Source organism: Mobula birostris, chromosome 4, assembly GCF_030028105.1.
Source record: "Mobula birostris isolate sMobBir1 chromosome 4, sMobBir1.hap1, whole genome shotgun sequence".
Taxonomy (NCBI): domain Eukaryota; kingdom Metazoa; phylum Chordata; class Chondrichthyes; order Myliobatiformes; family Myliobatidae; genus Mobula; species Mobula birostris.
In genome coordinates this window covers 7,916,896-7,933,753 of record NC_092373.1, presented here as the reverse complement: position 1 = coordinate 7,933,753, position 16,858 = coordinate 7,916,896, and the positions used below count along the sequence as shown (strand labels likewise).

The following is a 16,858-nucleotide window of genomic DNA, read 5'->3' as shown; positions in this document are numbered from 1 at the left end:
ATGATATGAAAATAGGTGGAGGGACAGGTAATTTTGAGAGGCTACAGAATGGCTTAGGCAGATTAGGAGAATGTGCAAAGACGTGGCAGATGGAATACAGTATTGAGAAGTGTATGATCATGCACTTTGGTAGAAGAAATGAAAGGGTCGACTGTTTTCTAACTGAAGAGAAAATACAAAAACCTGAAGTACAAAGGGATTTGGGAGTCCTTTTGCAGGATTCTCTAAAGGATAATTTGCAGGTTGAGTCTGTGGTGAGGAAGGCAAATGTAATGTTAGCATTCATTTTAAGAGGACTGGAATATAAAAGCAAGGATGGAAGGCTGAGACTGTATAATGCATTGGTGAGGCCTCACTTGGAGTAGCGTGAACAGTTGTGGGCCCTTTATCTTAGACAGGATGTGCTGAAACTGGAGGGGGTTCAAAGGAGGTTCATGAAAATGATTCCAGGATTGAATGGTTTGTCATATGAAGAGTTTTTGATGGCTCTGTGCCAATATTAACTAGATTTCGAAAGAATGAGGGGTGACCTGTTTGAAACCTATCGAATGGTAAAAGGCCTTGATAGAGTGGATGTGGAGTGGATGTTTCCAATGGTGGGAGAGTATGAGACACAGCCTCAGAATAGAGGGGTATTCTTTTAGAATGGAGATGGAGGAATTTTTTTTAGCCAGGGAGAGGTGAATCAGTGGAATATTTTGCCACAGGCAGCTGTGGAGACCAATTCTTAATGTATATTGAAGGCAGAGGATGATAGATTTTTGACGCGTCAGGGAATGAAGGGATATGGGGAAAAGGCTGGAGACTGGGGCTGAGGGGGAAATGATGAAATGGCGGAGCAGACACGATGGACCAAATGACTTAATTCTGCTCCTATATCCTATGGTCTTGTAATAATAAATAAAAACATTATATATACAGTATTGTGCAAAAGTCTTAGGCACATATATATGATGCATAAGACTTTTGCACAGTACTTTAGTAATTTTATGTATTTCACTGTACTGCTGCCGCAAAATTAAACAACTTTCCTGACACGTGTGAGTGATGATTCTGATAGGGTCTATTGTGGACTGAGAGTGGGAAGGGGACAGGGAGAGAGGAATCATGGTTGGGATAAGAGGAAGGGAGAGGGGAGGGATTGGGAAGCATCAGAGAGACATTTTAATGATCAATAAACCAATTGTTTGGAATCAGATGACCTTGCCTGGTGTCCAGAGCTGGGCATGTCTGCACCTGTGCCACCCCCTGCCCATGCCATTCCTTCTCTACCAACTGTTCCATACCCTTCCCGCGGCACTGCACCCGCGCCATTCCCAACATCCTTTGCTCCCGCCAGATTTACAACCTCGCTCTTCACTCCACATTGACAAATACAATACCATGCGAAAGTCTTAGTCATCTTAGCGATATACAGTGCCTGTAAAAAGTATTCACCTCCGCCCCCCAGAAGTTTTCATGTTCTATTGTTTTTCAACTTTGAATCAGAGTGGATTTAATATAGCTTTTTTGACACTGATCAACAGGAAAGATGTCAAAGTGAAAACAAACTTCTACAATTTGGTCTAAATTTATTACTATTATTAAACACAAAATAATTGATTCCATAATTACTCACCCTCTTCAAGTTAGTAGATGCACCTTTGGCAGCAGTTACAGACTTGAGTGTGGACAGGTCTCTATCAGCTTTGCACATCTGGACACTGCAATTCCCCCCCCCCCCCCATTCTGCTTTCAAGCTCAATCAGGTTGCATAGGGATGGTGAGTGAACAGCCCCTTTCAAGTCCAGCCACAAACTCATATATGGATTGAGGTCACTCCAAAACATTAACTTTGTTGTTTTTAAGCCATTCCTGTGCAGCTTTGGCTTTATGCTTGAGATCATCGTCTTGCTGGAAAGCAATTTTCTCCCAAGTCGCAGTTCTCTTGCAGATTGCATCAGGTTTTCAACCAGAGTTTCACTGTATTTTGCTACCCTCTACCTTCACAAGCCTTCCAGGGCCTGCTGGAGTGAAGCATCCCCACAGCATGATGCAGCCACCACCATGCTTCATGCTAGGAATAGTGTGTTCTTGATGCTGTACGGTGTTTGGCTTACGCCGAACATAGAATTTAGTCTGGTGTCCAATAAGTTCAATTTTGGTTTCATCAGACCACAGAACCTTCTTCTAGCTGACTTCAGAGTCTCCCACATGCCTTCTGGTAAACTCTCTCTCAGATTTCATGTGAGTTTTTTTTTCCCCCAACAGTGGCTTTCTCAGGGTCAGACACCCTGAGCTAATAGGCTGGTCCTGGACTTATTTCCTGCATAAGTAATTTACATATTACTATTTAACTATTTATGGTTTTATTACTATTTATTATCTGTGGTGCAACTGTAACGAAAACCAATTTCCCCCGGGATCAATAAAGTGTGACTATGACTATTTGTCATTCACCCATAAAGCTGTGACTGGTGAAGCTCCAGGCAATAGTTCTTGTATGCGCTGTCTCTCTCATCTCAGCCACTGAAGCTTATAACTCCTCCAGAGTTGTCATAGGTCTCTTGGTGGCCTCCCTCACTCGTCCCCTTCTTGCACGGTCACTCAGTTTTTGAGGATGGCCTGCTCTAGGCAGATTTACAACTGTGCCATATTCTTTCCATTTCTTGATGATTGACCTAACTGTACTCGAAAGGATATTCAGTGACTTGGAAACTTTCTTGTATTCATTTCCTGACTTGTGCTTTTCAATAACCTTTTCTCAGAGTTGGCTGGAGTGTTCTTTTGTCTTCATGGTGTAGTTTTTGCCAGAATACTGACTCACCAGCAGCTGGACTTCTGACTTTTAATAGCAGTTGGCAATCTAACTTAAAGGTGCATTACTGCAACCAATAGGACTGGAGTGTAGTGTAGTGTGTTTGGAAATAAAACTCCTAATAGTTCTTTATCAAATGAAAACCAAATTACCCCAATAATGCCCTATAGATTTTAAATAATGAAAGACAATATTGTGAATTAAAGTCACTTCTATAACTTAGTGAAGTTTTTAAAATGAAAACTGTCAACCCCGAAAGCCAATAGTGCAGCCTGCAATTGCTTTCTTTCAACCTTATAGGCTCCACATTGTAAAAGAATGTGTTCAACTGTTTCATAGTAATGCCAAAACCTACACACCCCAGAGTGATGTTTTCCAACAGGATATAAAGGTATAATTAAACATAGTATGCCCAATTCTAAATCAAGTGAATAATTCCTTCCCTTCTTGTCTTACCCCCTTCTCCCATCAATCCAACAGTTTTATGTTAAGGTGTCTCACTTTATGCCCATTATCCCACAAGTCTTGCCATAATCCCCTAATTCTTAGCCCCACCAACCCCTTTGGTTCTGATTTGCTAAGTGGAAAGTCTATATCCACAGATGAACTTTTAACAGCTTTTTTGGCCAAATAATCAACCTGCTCATTCCCCTCAACATCTCTATGTGCAGGGACCCGTAAGATGAAAGCATGTAGACCAATACTTTGAATGTGAAATAAAGACTGAAGAGCTTCCAACAGTAAATCTGACCTACTGCTAGAATGACCCATTTTAAGACTAGTCAAAACCGAAAAATAACCTGAACAAATTATAACTTTGCAAGGACAGATTTCCTCCACACACTGTAAGCCCAAAATGATGGCAACCAGTTCTGCAGTATACACTGATAAATAGTTAGTAAGGCGTTTCTTTATTGTTACCTGTAATTCAGGCACAAGAACACTGACATTCCCGATTAAATTATCTCTTGATTCATCAGTAAAAATGGTTAACAAATCACAGTAATTTTCCTTAACATATTGATGAACCAACAGACTCACTGGCATATCAGGATCCTTGGATTTCATTAAATCATGCAACCGAAAATCAACTAAAGTCATTGGAAAAAACCGTGGTGGGGTTATCGAAAAAGCAACAATGGGACATACTGCAGAATCCAACAAACCCATGTTCCTAATGTGATGAGAACCCAGCCATCCAAAGCTAAAAACACTCTTTTTATGATGTCCCAACAGTCTTCCAACACACTTTTAACAGGATATAACCATATAACCACAGCACGGAAACAGGCCATCTTGGCCCTTCTAGTCCGTGCCAGACTCTTACTCTCTCCTAGTCCCACCAACCTGCACTCAGCCCATAAGCCTCCATTCCTTTCCTCCATAGATCTATCCAATTTAACTTTAAACGACAACATCAAACCTGCCTCAACTACTTCTGCTGGAAGCTCATTCCACACAGCTACCACTCTCTGAGTAAAGAAGTTCCCCCTCACGTTACCTCTAAACTTTTGTCCTTTAAGTCTCAACTCATGTCCTCGTTTTAAGCTTCCCCATTCTCAATGGAAAAAGCCTATCCACATCAACTCTATCAATCCCCCTCATAATTTTAAACACCTCTATCAAGTCCTCCCTCAACCTTCTACGCTCCAAAGAATAAAGACCTAACTTGTTCAAACTTTCTCTGTAACTTAGGAGATAAAACCCAGGCAACATTTTAGTAAACCTCCTCTGTACTCTCTCAATTTTATTGACATCTTTCCTATAATTCGGTGACCAGAACTGTACACAATACTCCAAATTTGGCCTTACCAATGCCTTATACAATTTCAACATTACATCTCAACTCCTATACTCAATGTTCTGATTAATAAAGGCCAGCATACCAAAAGCTTTCTTCACCACCCTATCCACATGAGATTCCAACTTCAGGGAAATATGCACCATTATTCCTAGATCCCTCTGTTCTACAGCATTCTTTAATGTCCTACCATTTACCATGTATGCCCTATTTTGATTAGTCCTACCAAAATGTAGCACCTCACATTTTTCAGCATTAAACTCCATCTGCCATCTTTCAGTCCACTCTTCTAAATGTCCTAAATCTGTCTGCAAGTTTTGAAAACCTACCTCATCATCCACAACACCACCTATCTTAGTATCATCTGCACACTTACTAATCCAATTTACCACCCCATCATCCAGATCATTAATATATATGACAAACAACATTGGACCCAGTACAGATCCCTGAGGCACACTGCTACACATCGTCCTCCAATCTGACACACGGTTATCCACCACTACTCTCTGCCGTCTTCCATCTAGCCACTGCTGAATCCATTTTACTACTTCGATATTAATGCCTAACGATTGAACCTTCCTAACTAACCTTCCGTGTGGAATCTTGTCAAAGGCCTTACTGAAGTCCATATAGACAACATCCACCGCTTTACCCTTGTCAACTTTCTTAGTATCCCAAGGATGATCATTTCTCTGCCCCCTCAGATTAACCCAGTATGTTAACATCAACATCAGCCTCCACATCTGTAAGGGTAATTGTCCCATTTCAACTTGTAAAGCCAAAACAGGAGACAACCTTACTGCACCACAACAGTCTTAAATCCTGTGCTTGTAGCACAGCCAAGCATTTTAAATTTGAAGATGAAGCTGATTCATAAGCCAAACAGCCATAATCAAGTACCAATCTAATTAAACAAATATATAGTCAACAGAGATTTTCGTGTAGCACCCAAGAATACCCACACAGACACCCAAGGATATTTAACACCCCTTTACATTTGTCAATTATCTTACTGATACGGTGCTTTCATGTCAGTTTATTATCCAGCCACATGCCAAGAAATCTTATCACTGATATTTCTTCCAGAGTTTGACTATATAATTTCAAATTAAGTGCATGTCTGTTGATCCTCTGTAAAACACATAACCTGTGCTTTAGCTACTGAAAGCTTAAAACCCCGTCTCTTTGCCCACTGTTCGACCTTATTGCTAATTGCACCCTATATACAGTTAAATTGCATTTTTTTTCCTGATCCACAAGGCTCCATCATCTGTAGGAAGTGAATTACCCACTCCCTACCTATCTCAGAGAAAATATCATTAATCATAATATTAAACAATAAGGGGCTACAAATACTGCCTTGTGGAGTTCCATTTCTCTATCCCATAGAAGCCCGAATATACCTTACCTGCATAGATGGTCCAAATAAAAAACCTCAGGGAAAAATTATATAGCCTTCCTCTCTCACCTAATTTTCATAATTTAATCAAAAGGCCCTCCCTCCACAACATAACATACGCTTTTTCTATATGAAAGAATACTGTTATTACAATTTCAATATTTACCTGTGCTTTCCTAATATCACCTTCCAAACATAAAACTGAATCTAATGACGTTCTACCCTTCTGAAATCTGCTTTGATAAAACACTATATCACCTCTTTTTTTCAAAATATAATTCAACCGCTCTATTACCACGCGCTGCGTAAGTTTACGTGGGTAGGACGTTAATAATATTGGTCTATAACTAGAAGGATGCAACAGGAGTTTTCCAGGTTTTAGAATAGGCACTACTACTGCCATTTTCCATGAGGGAAGATGGCCTAAATTTCAATTATGGATCAAAAGTTTTAATATTATCTTAAGAGAGCTGTCAGCCATCTTACCCTTTCCTGGAGCTGTCTGACCTGTACTATTAATAGCTTTCTTAAATTCACGCAAAGAAAACTCCACATCACTAATACTATCACTGCTACAGCTGGCTTCCAACACATCAGGGTATTCACTCAGAGCCTTATCCCTACATTGTTTAGCCCCTTCACTTAAATTATCTTGCAGCAGATGGCCAAGCCAGTAACTCAACCTTCCCTGTTTTGGTAAAAATTGTATTTCCTTCTTTAACCCATACTGGAATGGTAGCAGTTGGGCTTTCCAGATACAGATGTATTTTTACTACAGTCACCTTAACTGCACACAGGTGATCTCCATTTAACTAAGTCTGTGACTTCTAAAACCAATTGGCTGCATCAGAAATGATTTGGTGTGTTATATTAATGGGGATGAATACTTACGCAATCAATTATTTTGTGTTCTATATTTGTAATTAATTTAGATCACTTTGTTGAGATGTGTTTTCACTTTGACAAAGAGTGAATCCCTTCCAAGCCCAAATTAAATCTGCTGTGATTCAATGTTATAAAACATTAAAAACTTCTGGGGGGGGGGGTGAATACCTTTTATAGGCACTTCATATATGCCTAAAGGCTGATTTATACTTCTGTGTCAAATCAACACCGTAGGTACGGCGTTGCGAACTCTACACAGTGCCTACGCGGATCCCTACGCCGTAGCCTGACCCACACCTTTCCCAAAATGTAACTGCGCGTCACGGCAACGCAGACCGAACAACTGTGATTGGTCCGCTTGGTAGCATCGCATTTCCTCCTACACTGCAATAGCTTCCCATTGGGCGACTGAAGGGCAGGGAAGGGACTCTGGCTGCGATGCTTTCCATAAAGCTTTACAGACCTCCGAAATTATGGAGGACACATTTCGCTTTTACGAAAAAAGATGCTCACTTTAAACTTGTTTACCCCGAGAAAGACTACCATGACCATGAAGCCTTGCACGGGCAGGTGTGTGCGCATGCGCGACGTGCCCGAATTGCAGAGCGGTGCAGACACACCAACGCACAAGTATAAATGCTCGTAACGTGCATAGGCCACTTGCGTAGGTTACGGCGTCGAGTTGACGCAGGAGTATAGATCAGCCTTTAGACTGTATACCTCTCTAGATGCTGAGTCCATCCAGCACTTTGGGTGAGTTACTCTCTTGTAACACCTGCAGTAGATGGCCCCCGTTTACTCCAAGTCCTTCCACCTCTCGACAATTCTCTTTTTTAGGCCCTTTCGATGCCAGCTCCTTTCGCACATGAGAATGGAGTGAGAACTGAGAAGCCATATCAGCGTGTGACGTTTGAAGAGGCGAAAGCTGGGACCCCCTGTGAGTACAGAGACAACTGTGGCTGTGCGTATAAGATGATAAGAGGCACAGGTGGAGTGGGCATCCAGAGACTCATTCCCAGGGCGGGGCCTAATTTTAAAGTGATGGGAGGAAAGTATCAGGTGATGTTATAAATAGAGTCATAGACTACTTTAGCACAGAAACAGGTCCTTCAGCCCATCTAGTTCATGCCAAACTATTATTTTCCCTAGTCCTAGTGGCCTGCATCTGGGTCAGGAGCACCAAGTTTTTTGGGGTGCATATTACTAATTATCTCACCTGGTTCCTCAACACTGCTTCTTTAGCCAAGAGAGCACAGCAGTACTTCCACTCCTGGAGGAGATCGAGGCAAGCGAGGCTCACCCCATCCCCTTTTCTCACCACTTTCTACGGAGCACCATGGAGTGTGCCCTGACCAGAGGCATCACTATAAAGGCATCCGTTAATCTTGTGAGACCATGGATCTGCGCCTGGAAAGTCCAGGCCTGGGCAGGGTTGTATGGAAGACAGGCAGTTGCCCATGCTGCAAGTCTCCCCTCTCCACGCCACTGATGTTGCCCAAGGGAAGGGCATTAGGACCCATACAGCTCGGTACCAGTGTTGTCACAGAGCAATGTGTGATTAAGTGCCTTGCTCAAGGACACAACACGTTGCCTCAGCTGGGGCTCGAACTCACGGCCCTCAGATCACTAGTCGAATGCCTTAACCACTTGGCCACATGTCCACAGAGGCATCACAACTGTTACAGGAATTGCATTGCATCAGATTGCTTGACCCTGTAGCAAATTCTGAGGACTGCTGATATCTTCGCTGAGGTCTCTCTCTTCTCCCCCACACCCACCCCCCATCCATCCAGGACATATACCAAAAGCGCTGCATTCACGGTGCCTTCGGCATTGTCAAAGGCCCCTCCCATCCTTTCCGCAGTCTCTTTTATCTCCTGTTATGAAGCAGAAGGTAGCAGAACCGTCAGGCTAGGTAACGGTTCCTTTCCCCAGTCTGTTAGACGTCCTAATACTAACACCCTGCCGCCGGCCAACACACATGCACACCCGTTCTGAATGCCCTGACACCACCCACCCCCACAACTCACAGACACACTCTCGTCCTGCACTGGTCTCTTTTCATCTTTTATTTTTTTCTCTCCTTACGGCTATTTTAGTTGCCTTCTGTTGGTTTGTAAAAGCTTCCCAATCCTCTATCTTCCTGCTAATTTTTGCTATATTATATGTCCTCTCTTTAGCTTTTTTGCTGTCTTTGACTTCCCTTGTCAGCCACGGTTGCTTCATCCTCCCTTTAGAATACCCCTTCATCTGTGGGTTGTCTCTATTCTGCACCTTCCGAATTGCCCCCAGAAGTTCCAGCTGCTCTGCTTCATCCCTGCCAGTGTTCCCTTCCAATCAATTTTGTCCACATCCTTTCCCGTGCCTCTGTAATTCCCTTTACTCTACTGTAATACCGATGCATCTGACTTTAGCTTCTCCCTCTCAAGCTGCAGGTTGAATTCTATCATATTATGATCTCTGATGCCCAAGGATTCCTTCATCTTAAGTTCTCTCATCAAATGCGGTTCATTACACAACACCCAATCCAGAATTGCCTTTTCCCTTAGTAGGCTCAACCACAAGCCACTCTAGACTGCCATCTCATAGGCATTCTACGAATTCCATCTCTTGGGATCCAGCACCAGACTGATTTTCCCCAACTGAAATCCCCCACGACTATCATAACATTGCCCTTATTACATGCCTTTGCTATTTCCTAGGAACAAGGTGAATAATAACAGAATGCAGAATAAAATGTTACTATTGGAGAGAAGTTGCAGTGCAGGTAGACAATAGTCATAATGAGATGGATTGTGAGGTCACTGTATTATTATTGTATTCCTAATCTTATTGTATTAGGAACTGTCATGTTTTACAACTTCATGACATTAAACTAATTCAAAGGAAGACCTCGGAGTCCAAAAATGTGGGTCTAACTTCAGGTTTACCTTAAGCAAGGCACGCACGTATCACATGATAGTGTGATGACACATTTGTACTTATAACCCGTAATGAATTATTTAAACAAACAAGAATGCTTAATCGATAAAAAATATATAATATTTGAATATGAAATACAGAACAGAACCGTTAGGTAGTCCTATAGCAGCAAGGTAGAAACTATCCTTGAGCCCAGTGGTATATGCTTTCAGGCCTTTGTACCTCCTGCTCAATGGAAGTTCGGAGAAGAGAAAATGTCCTATTTGCCACATTTGGTTCATATCCCTCTAAACCTGTTCAATCCATATACCTATGACTTTTAAATATTGTTAATTTACCGGCTTCAACCAGGTCCTTTGGCCACTCGTTCCATATATTTGGTGTAAAAATGTTGCCTCTCATGTTCCCTTACAATCTTACCCTCTGACCTTTAACCTATACTCTAGTTGTTGATTCCCCGCCTTTAGGAATTCGACTGAGCGAGTTCATCCTATCTGTGCCCCTTGTGATTATACACATCCCTATAAGGTCACCTCTCAGTCTCCTTTGCTCCATGGAATAAAATCCCAGACTCTCTCTCCAACCTCTCTCCCTGCCCTATTAAAATTGGAATTGGAATTGGTTTATGATTGTCACGTGTAATGAAAAGCTTGACGTGCACACTGTTTATACAGATCAGATCATTACACAGAGCACTGAGGTTGTACAAGGTAAAACAGTGCAGAATATACATAAACCATAAAGAGTAACAGTTACCGAGACAGTGCAGTGCAATTAGGCATCATCATCATTATGTGCCATGTTGTATGACGGAGGCAGTCAGGGTCTTTCTATGACCATGATTGTTCTTGGCAAATATTTCCACAGAAGTGGTTTGCCATTGCCTTTTTCTGGGCAGTGTCTTTAGAAGACGGGTGACCCCAGCCATTATGAATACTTTTCAGAGATTGTCTGCCTGGTGTCAGTGGTCGTATAACTAGGGCTTGTGGTGTGCACCAGCTGCTCATACGACCATCCATCCAGCTGCTCCAATGGCTTCACGTGATTGGTCAGTGGACTAAAGAGGTGCTACGCCTTGCCCAAGGGTGACTTGTAGGCTAGTGGAGAGAAGGAACGTCTTACACCTCTTTTGGTAGAGACTTATCTCTACCCCACCACCCAGCAGACAGACAATAAGGTGCAAGGTCATAACCAGGTAGTTAGTGAAGACAACACACACAAAAGATTGGAGGAAGTCAGCAGGTAAGGCAGCTTCTATGGAAATGAATTTTAATATATCAACTGTTTATTCACTTACATAGATGCTGCCCGACCTGCTGGGGTCCTCCAGCATTTTGTGTATGTTGCTCTGGATTTCCAGCATCTGCAGAATCTTTTGAGTTTGTCAAGGGGCTGATTCCTGGAGAGGTGTGGAAGCTTTGTGGGAGTGCAGAAGATGTTTATCTGAATGTTGCCTGGATTAGAGAATTATTACCTATAAGGAGCGGCTGGGAGAAACTTGGATTGTTTTCTCTGGCGTTTTGGATGCTAAGAAGGTATAGGTATAGGAGCCATAGGTTCCACACCACCAGACTGAGCAACCTTCAGGCACTTATACCGCAGGGGATAACTTCATTCAACTCAGCTCTAACTGATGACCCAATCTACAGCTTCACTTTCAAGCAATCTACTCATTTTCTCTATATTATTTATTTACTTACTATTTATTATTATTTTACTTCTGCATTTGCAGTTTGTTGTCTTTAGCATATTGGTTGTTTGTCCATCTTTGTGTGTAATTTTTCATTGATTTGATTGTGTTTCTTCGTACTGTAAATGCCCACAAGAGAATGAATCTCAGGGTTTTATATGGTGACATATATGTATTTTGATAAATTGACTTTGAATGATTATAAATGTATAAAATTATGACAGTCACAGTTAGGGTAGACTGCCAGCGTCTTCTTCCCCAGCACTATGAAACAGTAGTGGATAATGTGAGTGGCGGGGTGGAGATAGTCTCAACCAAAAATGGTGTAAGGCACTTCTTCCCTCCACTAGCCTGCAGGTCACCCTGAGGCAAAGTTATTATTAGTATTCTTTATACACCCATGTGTGAGGTAGGTGAATCCCCGATCGATCGTCTCGCCTAGTGACATCATTGAATGAATTACAGAACACAGGGGAAGACTATTTGCCTTTTTGGGTCGCGTAGCGTAACAAATTATTGTGCCAGTGACCTGGGTTCAATTCCCGCCACTGTCTAGAAGGAGATTGTACTTTCTTCCCGTGACCGCATGGATTTCCTCTGGGTGTTCCAGTTCCCTCCCACATTCCAAACATGTACAGTATAGATTAGGGTTAGTGATTTGTGGGCATGCTATGTTGGCGCTAGAAGCATAGCAACACTTGTCGCTGTCCCTTGCACATCATCGGATTGTGTTGGTCATTGACACAAACAACATATTTCACTTTTGATGTTTCAACGTACGTGTGACAATAAAGCTAATCTTTAATAACACACACAAAATTCTGGAGGAACTCAGCGGGCCGGGCAGCATCTACGGAAAGGAATAAACATTTGACGTTTCGGGCTGAGACCCTGAATTGGGACTGGAAAGGAAGGGGGAAGGTGCCAGAACAAGAAGGTGGGGGAAAAGTACGGAAGACTAGCTAGAAGCTTCCCTCCCCCCCCCCCCCATCTTCTTATTCTGTCATCTTCCCCCTGCCTTTATAGTCATGAACAAGAGCCTCGGCTCTGAATGTCACTGTTTATTCCTCTCGGTATGTGCTGCCTGACCTGTTGGATTCCTCCTACGTTATGTGTGTATTGGGCAAGGAATGCAAATAGCTGATTTGATGATGTGACGTGAAATTATGTTTTCTGCTTTCAGGGGATCGCCCAGTACGAGTTTATGCTGACGGTATCTTCGATCTCTTTCACTCTGGCCATGCACGGGCACTAATGCAGGCAAAGAGCCTTTTTCCAAACACATTTCTAATTGTAGGAGGTAAGGAATGAATTGTTCTGGAGCATTGTATACTGTTCGGGTCACCCTGTTATAGGAAAGATATTATTAAACTAGAAAGAGTGCAGAAAAGAATTACTGGAATGTCATAGGACATAGCACAATATAGCACTGATGAAGGGTCAAGTTTATATCACTGGCATGTGACATGAAATTTGTTAACTTGGTAGTAGCAGTTCAATTCAATACATAAGATAAAAGGGGAAATAAATAAATAAATAAACTTATTCAGTATACTTTATACAGTATGCATATATTGAATAGATTAAAAATCTGCAAAAAACAGAAATACTATATATTAAAAAAAAGTGAGGTAGTGTCCAAGGGTTCAATGTCCATTTAGGAATCGGATGACAGAGGAGAAGAAGCTGTTCCTGAATCGCTGAGTGTGTGCCTTCAGGCTTCTGTACCTCCTACCTGGTGGTAACAGTGAGAAAAGGGCATGTCCTGGGTGCTGGGGGTTCTTAATAATAGACGCTGCCTTTCTGAGACACTGCTCCTTGAAGATGTCCTGGGTACTTTGTAGACTAGTACCCAAGATGGAGCCGACTAAATTTACAACCCTCTACAGATCCTTTGCAGTAGCCTCCCCCCGCCCCCCACATGTCAGTCAGTGATGCAGACCGTCAGAATGCTCTCCACGGTACATCTGGAAGTTTTTAAGTGTATTAGTTGACATACCAAATCTCTTCCAACTCCTAATAAAGTATAGCCACTATCTTGGCTTCTTTGTAACTGCATCAATATGTTGGGACCAGGTTAGGTCTTCAGAGATCTTGACACCCAGGAACTTGAAACTGCTCACCTTCTACTCTTCTGAACCCTCTAGGAGGATTTGTATGAGTTCCTTTGTCTTACCCTTCCTGAAGTCAATAATCAGCTCTTTTGTCTTACTGACATTGAGTGCCAGGTCTCGACCTGGAAGGTCAACTGTTTACTCTTTTCCATAGATTCTGCCTGGCCTGCTGAGTTCCTCCAGAATTTTGTGTGTGTGTTGCTTTGGATTTCCAGCATCTGCAGAGATTTTCTCGTGTTTGATATCTCCCCAAACACTAAACTTATGCCCCCTTATATTAGCCATTTCTGCCCGGGGGAAAAGTCTCTGTCTATCCACTCATCTGGTTTTGAGGGCCTGAGTGGCAAGGAGAGGTTGTGTAGACTCAGCTGTATTTCTCTGGAATGTAGGAGTTTGAGGGGTGATTTAACAGTTATAGAAGATAACTGCGTATATTCAGGAATTGTTTGAAGACGTTCGAGGCGAAAAACCAGAAATTAAGAAAAACCTTGAAGGTCCAAATATTTTAAAATCTGAAGTTCGTAATGCAATAAATAACATGAAGAAAGGAAAGGCAGCAGGTCCTGATGAATTAGTAATAGAACTAATTATTGAAGATTATGGAATTGAAAAACTTACTGATTTAATCAATGACATTTATGAGACTGGAATAATATGAGAAGAGATGACAAAATCAGTATTTATCACTCTTCCTAAGAAACCTGGAGCAATAGAATGTGAATTACATAGGACCATGTTTAATGAGTCACATCACCAAGATACTTCTAAGAATTTTGATGACAAGAGATAAAAGTAAGGTACAGACTGAAATAGGTGAAGAACAATGTGGTTTTGTGAAAGACAAAGGTACAAGAAATGCAATATTAACGTTAAGGATAATATTAGAATGAGCTATTCAAGTGCAAAAAGGTTTGTTTGTTTTATCGACTACGCAGAAGCATTTGATTATATTTGAAATATTACAGAAAACTCTAGATCTAGATTTGAAAGACCTCCGCCTAATCAGAAATCTGTACTGGGAACAAACTGCTGCTGTAAGAATAGATGGAGAAGTGAGTCAGTTTACAAAAATCAAGAGAGGCGTTAGACAAGAGTGTGTTTTCTTCCCTGATTTGTTTAATATGTACAGTGAAACACTATTACAAAAAATAAGAGACATCTTGGGAATCAAAGTTGGCGGTGAAAACATCAATAATTTCAGTGCAGATGACACTGTGTTAATTGCAAGTACGGAGGAAGAACAACAAAACTTAATTGATATAATTGTTGAAGAAAGTGCAAAAATGGGTCTATCTATCAATTGCAAAAAGACATGTATGGTGATTTCCAAAAAGAAGGAGAATCCTATCTGCAGGCTGAGAATAAACGGGGAAGACATAAAACAAGTACAGAACTTTTGCTACTTAGGAAGCTGGGTGACATCAGGTGGCAGGTGCGACATGGACTTCAAAAGAAGAATAGGGATGGCAAAAGACACCTTTACGAGAATGAAGAGTTTACTGACCAATACTAAACTAGGCATGACAACCCGCCTCAGAGTACTGAAATGTTACGCTTATCCAGTTATGTTATATGGCTCAGAATGTTGGACAATATCTAGTAACATGACGAAACGAATTGTAGCAGCAGAGATGTAGTTTTTGAGGAGGATGCAAAGAATATCATGGACGAAACGAATATCTAACGAGGATATGAACACAAAAAGAGAAATAACATATGAGATTATGAAAAGGCAACATAACTTCATTGGACATGTGATTAGGAAAGAGGAGTTAGAATCCATGGTAATTATGGGAAAGATTGAAGGGAAGAAAGTGAGAGGAAGACAAAGACAAATGATGATGGAGACAGCAGCCAGAGAACTGGAAATGAATACCAATGAATTGATCCACTTGACCCGAAACAGGAGTGTGTGGGCCATGGCAGTCAAAGGTGAGACCACACCTGGAGTATTGTGTACAGTTTTGGTCTCCAAATTTGAGGAAGGACATTCTAGCTATTGAGGGAGTGCAGTGTAGGTTCACAAAGTTAATTCCTGGGATGACGGGACTGTCATATGTTGAAAGATTGGAGCAACTGGGGTTGTATACACTGGAATTTAGAAGGATGAGAGGGGATCTGATTGAAACATATAAGATTATTAAGGGATTGGACACGCTAGAGGCAGGAAACATGTTCCCGATGTTGGGGGAGTCCAGAACCAGAGGCCACGTTTAAGAATAAGGGGTAGACAATTTAGAATGGAGTTGAGGAAATACTTTTTCAGACAGAGGGTTGTGGTTCTGTGGAATGCTCTTGCCTCAGAAGGCAGTGGAGGCCAATTCTCTGGATTCTTTCAAGAAAGAGTTAGATAGAGCTCTTAAAGATAGCGGAGTGAAGGGATACAGGGAGAAGGCAGGAAAAGGGTACTGATTGTGGATGATCAGCCATGATCACAGTGAATGGTGGTGCTGGCTTGAAGGGCTGAATGGCCTACTCCTGCACCTATTGTCTATTGTCTATTGTCTAAAGCTCAAACTGGGCATGGCACCTGATGATGATGATGATGATAGAAGATCACAAGGGGCAGAGACAGGGTGAGAGCACATAGTCTTTTTTCCCCAGGGAGGGAGGATGCTAAAAACAAGAGGGCATTGGTTTAACTCAGGGTGAGAGATTGAAACGGGACATCAGGGGCAGCTTCTTCACACATATTTGGAATGAGCTGCCAGAAACAGTGGTTGAAACAAGCAGCATATTAGCAACATTTGAAATCTATTTTGTTAAGTGTTTTACACTACTCCAATGAAAAATAAAAACTTACTCCACACATTTCTTTTAACTATTCTTCCCTCACCTTAAAAGTACCTAACAGGTCAGGCAGCTTCAATGGAGAGGAATAAAGATCTGACGTTTCAGGCTGAGACCCTATTTCAGAACATGAAGACCCTTCATCCCAGTCCTGATGAAGGGTCTCAGCCCAAAACGTCGACTGTTTATTCCCTCCATAGCTGCTGGCTGATTTGCTGAGTTCCTCCAGCATCAGGTGTGTGTGTGTTACTCAAGATTTCAAAGATTCAGAGATCCAAGGTACATTTATTGTCAAAGAATGTAAGCAGAACACAACCCTGAGATTCGTTCTCCTTCAGGCAGCCCCAAAACAAAGAAACACCATGGGACCTGTTCAAAAAACATCAAGCACCCAACGCACGAAAAAAGGAACAAACTGCGGAAAAGGCCAAAAGCAAGCGGACAACACATAGAATAT

General features: G+C 41.8%; 1 protein-coding gene across 1 annotated transcript in view; it reads left to right on the top strand.

Annotated features, from left to right (window-relative positions):
* The window catches only part of pcyt1aa (phosphate cytidylyltransferase 1A, choline a), a 58,930-nt gene that overhangs the window by 24,591 nt on the left and 17,481 nt on the right, over nt 1-16,858 (top strand). The window contains exons 3-4 of the mRNA XM_072254886.1: nt 7,723-7,822; nt 12,681-12,797. Coding sequence (XP_072110987.1) covers nt 7,723-7,822; nt 12,681-12,797 — 217 coding nt within the window. The remainder of the gene's footprint in view (nt 1-7,722; nt 7,823-12,680; nt 12,798-16,858) is intronic.